This window comes from Oncorhynchus nerka, linkage group LG3 (genome assembly GCF_034236695.1).
Source record: "Oncorhynchus nerka isolate Pitt River linkage group LG3, Oner_Uvic_2.0, whole genome shotgun sequence".
Taxonomy (NCBI): domain Eukaryota; kingdom Metazoa; phylum Chordata; class Actinopteri; order Salmoniformes; family Salmonidae; genus Oncorhynchus; species Oncorhynchus nerka.
In genome coordinates this window covers 8041770-8052181 of record NC_088398.1, presented here as the reverse complement: position 1 = coordinate 8052181, position 10412 = coordinate 8041770, and the positions used below count along the sequence as shown (strand labels likewise).

General features: G+C 44.0%; 2 protein-coding genes across 3 annotated transcripts in view; both read right to left on the bottom strand.

Annotated features, from left to right (window-relative positions):
• Positions 1-949: 949 nt before the first annotated feature.
• LOC115140789 (zinc finger protein 425-like) lies at positions 950-4686 on the bottom strand (the record flags this gene model as incomplete). The annotated part of the gene is given in 4 exon segments (XM_065006553.1): positions 950-3706; positions 3708-4107; positions 4293-4380; positions 4480-4686. Coding segments are annotated over 4 exon segments (1002 nt in total), but the record flags the coding sequence as incomplete, so codon positions are not given.
• Positions 4687-7724: 3038 nt separating this feature from the next.
• The window catches only part of LOC115140788 (multiple epidermal growth factor-like domains protein 8), a 31634-nt gene continuing 28946 nt past the window's right edge, over positions 7725-10412 (bottom strand). For both annotated transcript variants that reach the window (XM_029679132.2, XM_029679133.2), the window contains exon 43: positions 7725-10390. In XM_029679132.2, the coding sequence (XP_029534992.2) occupies positions 8894-10390 (1497 nt within the window). In that variant the 3' untranslated portion in view covers positions 7725-8893. The remainder of the gene's footprint in view (positions 10391-10412) is intronic.

Genomic DNA, 10412 nt, shown 5'->3' with positions numbered 1-10412 from the left:
ACTTCAGGAAAAGTCTCTGAATGTCCTTGAGTGACCCAGCAGAAGCCTGGACTGATCCGATCGAACATCTCTGGAGACCTAAAAATAGCTGTGCAATGATGCTTCCCAAACAATCTGACACAGCTTGAGAGGATCTGCAGAGAAGAATGGGAGAAACTCCCCCGATACAGGTGTACCAAGCTTGTAGCATCATACCCAAGAAGACTCAAGGCTGTAATCGCTGCCAAAGGTGCTTCAACAAACTACTGAGTAAAGGGTCTGAATACTAACGTAAATATAATTTCATATTTTCAACTCTAAAAACCTTTTTTTGCTTTGTCGTTAAGGGGTATTGTGTTTAAATTGAGGAAAAAGTATTTAATCCATTTTAGAATAAGGCTGTAACATAATGTGGAAAAGTGAAGGAGTCTGAATACTTTCCCGAATGCACAGTATATACACACACAAACATACAGAGAGAGAGAAATAATACTATATGCTTGTCAGCCATGTTCAAATGTTTGGTAATGGAATAAATCACAACCAGTGCAGGGTTCCCGAGTGGCACAGCATCTCAGTGCTACAGGCGTCACTACAGACCCTGGTTCGATCCCGGGCTGTATCACAACCAGCCGTGAGCAGGAATCCCATAGGGTGGCACACAATTGGCCAGCGTCGTCCGGATTAGGCCGTCAATGTAAATAAAAACTTGTTCTGAACTGACGTCCCTAGTTAAATAAAGGTTTAATAAACAAAGAAAACGGCCAATGACGGCGTATGGACTGAAACAAATCATGTGGTCTCTAACTAATTCACTTAGATAAATATGTTTATAACAATACTAGACCATTACATAAATTATTTTTTCCAAATCAAGGAATACACTAAAAACACAAAGCAAAAAAACTGAAGATCTTTCAGAATGTATTATCACCTACGGATCACCAGGACAATCAGTCATGAAACCATCTTCTGTACATCAGTATATTTTATTTGTTGTTTAAAGAGCAAATAAAAAAATACAAAAACAACTAGTGTTTAAAACCTCTTAGACTTAAGGTCCCGTTCGGGAGACCTCTGTTGTTCTGGGACAGGTTCAGACCCTCTAACGTAGGATATGAAATCTTAGACCACTTGAAGCTGGGATGTCCCTTCTACCATTTCAATCACTCTTCCAACTCTCCAGCTCCTGGTTGAACCCAACATCACAGCCACTGACACGCCTGAAATGCTTTGCATCATAGCGCATCAGGAGTGCTTTCATCACAGTTAACCATTCAGAGATTGATTTAGAGCCAATAATCTAAAATAATTCAGATTTTAAAACAAAAAAGATGAATATGAAATGAAAGGAGAGTTCCTAAAGCCAATCTAGAGCTCTGTGAGACGTTCACAGCAATGGGGGCAATTATAAGTTATAAGGAACATGAAATCTTAGTAATTTTATAATTTATTTATGCTATATTCAGAAAGCAAGTAATTTCAAGCCTTATTCATACAATTTTGTTGAATAGGAAATACAATGAAACTTTATGCATCATATTTGTACTGTGTACTTGAGCTTGTGTCCTCAAAGTGACCATCTCAGTAATTTAACTTTTTTTTTTTTTAACCAGAAAAGTTAGATAAAACTCCTTTGAGTATACAGCATTACTAGTTATTGTTCATGGCCCTCATGATAACAACCTAATATACACTGAGCTCAAAGTATTGGGACAGTGAATTTTTGTTTTGTTCCTTTGGCTCTGTACCTCCAGCACTTTGGATTTGAAATGATACAATGACTATGAGGTTAAAGTGCAGATTGTCAGCTTTAATATTTGAGTATTTTTATCCATATGAACTGTTTAGAAATTACACCACTTTTTGAACATAATCCCTCAATTTTAGGGGACCAAAAGTATTGGGACAAAATCACTTGTGTAGTGAAGTAGTCAAAAGTTTAGTATTTGGTCCCATATTCCTAGGGACCAAATGATTACATCAAGATTGTTACTCTACTAACTTGTTGGATGCTACCATGATAACTAATAGTCCTGAATACATTGTGAATATCGAGTGAGAAAGAGTACAGACGCACACATATTATACCCCATGCTAACCTCTTACCATTACAATAACATGGGAGGTTAAGATATTGTCGGGGGGTATGATATTTATGCCTCCAACTTTCTCACTCATTAATCACGATTCATTCAGGATAATCCGTAATCATGGTAGCCACTAATATAGAAGAAAACATTCTAGTCTTATTTTTAATAAAAGTGACAATACATGATTTACCATTCATTTCTATTGGGCACAAAATACTCTGAAACACACCCAAACAAACAGCAAATGCATCCAGTCACAAGCTTGATTGTAAGCATTGCGTGCTAGGAATATGGGACCAAATCATTTAACGTTTCCCTTAAAACGGGCAGGGAATATGTTCAAAAAGTGTTGTTCTTAATAAACAGTTCACCCGCTATGGATGAAAATACCCCCAAATTAAAGCTGACAGTCTGCACTATAACCTCAGTCATTGTATCACTTCAAATCCAAAGTGCTGAAGTACAGAGCCAAAACATGTCACTGTCCCAATACATGGAGCTCACTGTGTGACCCACCTGGAGGACTGCTAAACCATTGTGGCGTTATCATAAACAGGGGAGCAACATTTCGTTAGCATTTGTGGTCACACATCCATCCCTGACAAGAGATCGGACTCCACTCCTATTAATTCATAAGAGTAACAGCTTCATAAAATGTGTTATGTTAAAAACATAGATCATTATCATTTAGGTTTATGACATCTAAGCAAGTATTTGGAGAGGTTGGACTTGCGAGCAAAGCTGATAAAGCAGAGGGGACAGGAATAACGTTTCCCATTGTGGATTTTCGGTGAGTGTGGGTCCTCATGTGCAGGGTCAGAGAACCTGAGCAGATAAACCGTTTGTGGCATTCAGAACATTCAAATGGCCTCTCCCCAGTGTGGTGGCGCTTGTGTTAAGCCAGATCTCCAGACTGAGTGAAGCTTTTACCGCACTCGGTACAGGTGTATGGTTTCTCACCTGTGTGAGTGCGCTGGTGGTTCTTCAGGTCGAGTCCGGCAAATTGCTTGTCACACACTGTGCAACCGGTGTGTGAGCGCAGGTGTATGTTCAGCACCCCAATCCTTATGAACTTCTGCCCACAAACCCCACAATGGTAGTTTTTCTGGTTGTTGTGGATCTTCAGATGCGTCTTCAGATAACATTTGTCAGCAAAGTCTTTACCACAGACAGTACATTTGAAAGGTCTCTCCCCTGAGTGTGTGCACAGGTGAAGATTCAGACTTCAGGAAAACTGCCTGTCGCATTGGAAGCAGGAGTACTTCCTCTCACCAGAGTGAACAGTCATGTGCTTCCTGAGGAGCGACTTCTGTTTGAAATCCTTCCCTCAGTCCTGGCATTTGAATGGCTTGACCCCATTGTGTATTAACAAGTGATAACGGCAAGCGCTGGTATCTGAGAAGCATTTGCCGCACTCCTTGCAGACATAAGGTTTCTCACCAGTGTGGATGCGCATGTGAGTGTTCAGGCTTGTAAGAGTAGTGAGGATCTTGCCACAATCTAAGCATTGGAAGCCAACTTCCAGACAGATCACCTGTTTAGTGTCCTTAGGTCTAGAACCCTCTGGTTCGTGACACCGGTGAGGCCCCAGGCTCCAGAAATTCTCAAAGCTCTTCTCACAGTCCGCGCAACTGGTGTCCATCGGTGCGAACAATGGACATGTTGTGCAAACTCTTGTAGTGCTTCAGCAGGCTGCCCAGGTACTTGAATCTGCGGGAACACTGTGGGCAGGTGTGGAATTTCTCCTGAACCCTGTGGGGACGGCCAGTTCTCCGTGGAGGGGCAGGTTTCTGGGGACGGGCAGAGGGGTGGGCCTGGCGGGTATGAATGTCTAGCTGTCGTGGTGTATGGAACATGTAGCTACAGTGGGGACAGCTGTGTGTGGGGCCATACACTCTTTTACTCTTTGAGACTTGGCTTTTCAACATGGCCAGGTACTGCTTCTGGTGTTTGTTCTTGATGTGGTTCTCCAGGAAGTAACAGTCAGTAAAGGAGATGGTGCAGTGTGGACAAGGAAAGAACTGAGGAGAATTACCTGAGAGTGAGGGATAGAAGAGATGGGTACGATAAGAGGAGGGAAAAGGGGAGACCATAATGATAAATGTAATTTTCCTCAATCAATAGTCCTTGCCGATATTAATATGAATGTTCCAGTAACCATCACCCATTTAAACTGCACTGTTGGGAGTAGACTGGAGTATGTTAAACAGTATGTCCTGCCTCCATGGTTGTCTTCATCCCTCCTGACATTCGTCTCCTCTTTCACCAAACACACTTTAATGTCTCTCAGAAGTGTCTTAACCACCACCTTATGGATTAGAAGATACAGAAACTACAAGTATGTATTAACAATCTTAATGATCTTACCACAATACTAGGCACATTAGAAAACGCTAATCCTACTTACCTCAGCCAACCTGGTTAGCACTACCACAGGATCCTTGTGGAGTGGACTAGAATCTGAATGATGAGTTGAACTGGTGCTCTTTGAGAGTGCTTGGGTACAATCTGATTCATCTCTGCTGGTGGAGTCATCACCTGACTGTGGGTCATGTTCAGTTTGTGTTATACCCAGTTTTCCATGGTGTTTAGTCCCCTTGATTTTTTGTGCAGTTTAGTTTTTGCACGTTGTTTCATCTTCATCTTGTTGACTAAAGTGCCTCTGATATCCTCCTTACTGGCATTCTGAGTGAAAAGAGCAGCAGTGTCAGTGAGCATCAGCCTTACCAAGACGAGCTAGACTAGGTCAGGGACCATAAGGAAAACTCTTCTCAAGGCACTTCAATATTTTAGTGACTTTTTCGTAGCAGTTTAGGAGACTGGTTAAGGTTGGGAAAATGCTCTCCTTACCGGCTACGAAAATCACTTTCTTTTTATGGCACTTTGATACAGTGTATCCCAGGACCATTACAGCCTATACACCCAACACTGCAGACTTAGGCTGCTAGGCAATGATGATAACACACAATTATGGATAATTAGCCAAAACTGTAATCATTCAACTAACAAGGCCAGTAGTCTTAAAATTACCATAAATTAATGTCCCAGGCATTTATTTGATTAAATCACTCTATATAATAGGCCATTATTAGAGACAGGCTTCTATTTGAGCAAGTAATCTACAATGAACAAAAATAAACACAAAAGTGTTGGTCCTATGTTTCATGAGCTAAAATAATAGATCCAATTTTCCATATGTACAAAAAGATTCTCAAAAAAAGGTTGCACAAATTTGTTTTACATCCCTGTTAGTGAGCATTTCTCAGTTGCCAAGATAACCCATCCACCTGACAGGTGTAGCACATCAGGAAGCTGATTAAACAGCATGAATATATTTACATTTTAGTCATTTAGCAGACACTCTTATCCCATAGTTTATTTCTCCGTGGGAATTGAGCCCACAACCCTGGTGTTGAAAGCACCCTGCTCAACCAACTGAGACACACGGACCATACACATCATTACACAGTTGCACCTTGAGCTGGGGACAATAAAAGCCCACTAAAAGGTGTGTCATACAACAATGCCACAGGTGTCTCAAGTTGAGGGAGCCTGCAATTGGCATGCTGACTGCAGCAATGTTAATGTAATCTGCCTCAAACATCCAACCAGTCTCACAACCGCAGACCGTGTGTAACCACACCAGCCCAGGACATCCACATCCAGCTGCAGGATTGTCTGAGGCAAGCTACTGGACAGCTGATGAAACTATGGGTTTGCACAACCAAAGAAATTCTGCAGAAACTGTCAGAAACCGTCTCAGGGAAGTGCATCTGCTTGCTTGTTGTCCTCATCGGGGTCTCGACCTGACCGCAGTTGGGCATCGTAACCGACTTCTGTGGGCAAATGATCACCTTCGATGGCTACTGGCACGCTGGAGAAGTGTGCTTGTGTCAACATGCCCCATGGTGGCGGTGGGGTTATGGTATGGACAGGCATAAACTACAGACAACAAACAGAATTGCATTTTATCAATGGCAATTTGAATGCACAAGGATACCGTGACGAAATCCTGAGGCCCATTGTCGTGCCATTCATCCGCCACCTTCACCTCATGTTTCCAAACAGCCCTACGACGTAAGGATCGGTACACAATTCCTTGAAGCTGAAAATGTCCCAGTTCTTCCATAGCCTGCATATGCACTAGATATGTCACCAATTGAGCATGTTTGGAATGCTCTGGATCGTTGTGCACGACAGGGTGTTCCAGTTCCCGCCAAGATCCAGCAACTGCGCACAGACATTGAAGAGGAGTGGGACAACATTCCACAATCAACAGCCTGATCACCTCTATATGATGTCACACTGCATGATGCAAATGGTGGTCACACCAAATACAGACTGTTTTCTGATCTACGCCCTTACCTTTTCTTTTGTATGTATATGTGAACAGACAATTCTGTATTCCCAGTCATGTGAAATTCATAGATTAGGGCCCAATTAATTTATTTCAAATGACTGATTTCCTTAACTCAGTAAAATCTTTGAAAATGTGGTATTTTCTTAATGCACACAGCTTTGCATAGTTGTTTAATTGCAGAATTGTTATAAATGTCTTCATTTCCTGAACTAGTGTTATCACTTACACACTAACGTTTTAGTCTTAATATGCCTCTTACATTTTTTACAATTCTTCGACAAATAATTATTTGAAAATACATTTTCGGCGATTATTACTTTCGCAGCTAGCAGTTTCTTACTGGCGATAAAAACAAGTCAATACTGAATCATTTAAACGTACCAAATCAAACATTAAACTAAGTAAAACAATTCATTTTAACCACTTAAACTAATTTAGACCTGACATGTGGACGCTCTGGCCGAGGAGTAGGGTTGATCCGAAACCACTTAAACTAATTTAGACCTGACATGTGGACGCTCTGGCCGAGGAGTAGGGTTGATCCGAGCCTTCTGAACTCACAACGGCAGTAAAACACCCAAGCTAACTGCCTAAAGTTAGCTAGCTTGCTAGTTACTTCCAGACATAAATGAGAGAACACCTCACTCTGACCATTTTACTTGACCTAGCAGAGCTGGTTAGGCGGTTTTCAGGTTATCCAGAGCGTTGGCGACTGTAACTGTGCTGCTGGAAACAATTAAATTAAATGTTTTGGCCGATGTTTACTGTTATGTTCTGTTAATTACTGATGTCCCCTTTAAGGATGGAGCACCCTTGGTCATGCGCAGTATTGTTCTATGTTATTCTGGTACTAACTAGTTTGAGTAAATGTGAAGCTCCAGTTCAATTGCTTGTATTCCGAGTCTTTCTTATTACATAAATAAGTACTAAGTGTTAAGACACTACATTTACCGACACCGGCCATATTCAACCGGTGTTGAGCGTTCGTAAATGCATCAGTTATTCTGCACTCTGGCACACACCCCGCTCGCCTCGCAAAATACATGTACACATACATGTTATTCAATCATTGCACCCGATAGCCAGAGCGAATTTACGAACGCCTATAGTCTTGTTGATAGATCGAATTCCCGATCTGAACAAGGCACTGTTCGTTCCTAGGCCGTCATTGCAAATACGAATTTGTTCTTAACTGACTTGCCTAGTTAAATAATAAAAGAGAATATAACAACTAGTCTCTCAACTGTCGCCTCCCTTCCACTAAAAATAAAACATGCACAAGAAGAGGTGTGTCATCTTTCTTGCACTTTTAATATTGGCACCTACTCCTCACCAGGGCAGTGTTCCCTTTAAAAAAAACAAGAGCAAATTAAAAATGTTTAAAAAAAAAGTGTTGAACACGTAAACAAATACAAGACAAGCACAATGTAACCAGTCTAATAATGCTTGTGACCGGACTCAAGCGTAGCTGAAGATAGTGTTACAATTTGCCTTAATTAGGTGCAATGCTACTAAAACAAGAAAGCTGTTATTTGTTATAACAACTAAGTTAAATCCTTCATTTGAAACAAAAATCCATTTAAACAGATATGAAATGGTGTCAAAAGTGTTGCTTTTCTTAATATGTTCTCCATAAGCCTCACAATAGGAAACAATACACAACAGGATTGTTAGTTGTAGGCCTGGAAGTTCAAAGGCAGAAGAACCGGAGGCAGATGAGCAGAGAAACAAATACAACAACCGATAAAGAACTATGTAACAGGTCCTGTGAATGAACATGCACAAATATATACTTAGGGTTATGAGTTAATATCAGACATGTAGCTTAAAAGCCTGCCATATATTAAGTTACAATTAATATTACTCATCATTACTACCATGATATAAAAAACATTGACAACAAGCATCACTTTTGAATTTTTCCTATCATGTCAATTCAATGTTGCACATCCTAGTAGACTGCGCCTTCTGTCTCTTGTTTTTAATGGTAATGGTTTTTAATGGTGTTTGATTGTCACCTTTTGGGGTATAAAGCACATGTTGGTTCCAACGCCAGTAGTTCATCCCTACTTTTATTGGTCATTCCAAAAAACGACAGTGCAGCAAAAGTCTCTTGTTGTCGACTGCACTCATACCTCGATAGCGGACGCAGTCAGGATGCAACTGAATGGTTGAGCTGATATAACGTGTAGTTGTAGTGCATTTTAGAGATAGCTGGCTTGGTCACGTGAAGCGTTTGAAATATAGCGATACATAACGGAATAAAAGACAATCAATATTGAAACAGTGTAAATACAGGTATGATCCTATCAACTTCAACAGGCTCTTATATAACTTTCTCCCGTATGGCCTTTTTCACATTACTCCCCATCTCTCTTCTAACCTCTTAACATGTTACTACCACCCCAACACATACCCCTCTCTCTTACCCACTTTCTTTTTTCCTTTCTCCCCCTCTTCTCTACATAGCCATGGTGGTGAGGTGCTGATGCCCTAACAGGCCTTTGCGCCCCCCTCCCACCCCGGGGTGTCCCCCTCCATTGCCGTGACCACAGTACTCCTGGAGATTCTGCCGTAGTGTGACCAGTGCGGACCCTAGGCAGGCGCGGTTAGGGGCCAGGATGCCCCCCGGCAGCTGGATGAGGACGGTGGCCACCCCGGCCATGCCGTCGTCCGTGGGCTCCAGGGTGATGGGCCCCACCTTGAAGGTGGAGTAGGAGAAGCCCATGAGCTGGGACAAGAAGGGGTCGGAGCGGCAGAAGTGCTGGTAGCCACTGTGGGAGGACGGGTGGTGGTGGTGCGAGGCCGTGGTGTTGGCGGTGGTGGGGACATAGTGGTGGGTGTTGAGGTAATGCAGGGGCAGGTGTTGCCCACTGTTGCCCCCTCCACCCAGGGTAAGGTGGTGGTGGACGGTGGGGCCGGAGCCTGGCTCGTGTTTGTAGGAGATGGCTCCAGCTCGCCCCCTCTGGCCAACTACAATGCCCCCCAGCTTGCCTGTACGTGCATGGGCCAGGGACACGGCATTGCCCCCCACCCCTCCGCCCCCTGTGGAGGGCAGGTAGATGAGCTGGGGCTCCTCTGGCTCCAAATAGACAGTGAGCTTGGCAAAGGGCCTGGACGCCATCTTGGTCATTTCCTGGATATGACGCCTCTGCTCTCGGCGGAAGTCCATGAACTGCTTGATCTTCCAGAGGAGGACGCAGACAGAGAGGAAGAGGAAGAAGCAGGAGAAGAAAACAGAGAAGAAGACGAACAGGTCGATGTGAGCCTGGTCTTGGCGGAGGAAGAGCAGGCCCTGGGACTCGCCCCGTCTCTCCTCGGTGCCTACACCGCGCAGGGCGATGTAGAAGCGGCTGGACTTCAGGGAGTGGACCTCATGGGGGAAGGTGATGACCACACGGTCACGGACACCTCGAACAATCAGTACCGTCTGGGGCTTCCACACCGTGATGTAGGAGATGAGCCCCTCCGTCTTGGCCTCCCGTACCTCCCTGTCCGCCCCCTGGGGCTTGGCGTGGAGCTGCAGGGGGGTGTTGGGGAGCATGGGCCCAGCCAGGCTGGATGAGGAGTTGGCATAGACCTTCAAAGGTGATGGAGGAGTCTCCTTATCCCCCCCGCCCGCCCCACCTCGGGCCGCCGACTCGTCCTCGATCTTGATGGCGTGGATGCCTGTGTGGCGGTCCACTTCTACGATGAAGGTGTCGTGGGAGTTGGACACGTACACCTCCACCTCCCCGAAGGTCACGTCGATGGTGACACGGATGTCAACGTTGGTGAACTTTGGCTGGGCAGCGAAGAAGACGGTGCGTCCCTTGGGCAGATTGCGGATGGTGGGGTCGTGGAAGCAATTTGTCTGAGAGGTGGGGTCGAAGCAGCACTCATTGTCCACATTGAACTGCCGGTAGCACTGGCGCCCGTTTACAGGTGTGCCGTTGAAGGAGTCTTTGCACTTGGCGCACTGCGTGGAGGATTCCAGAGAG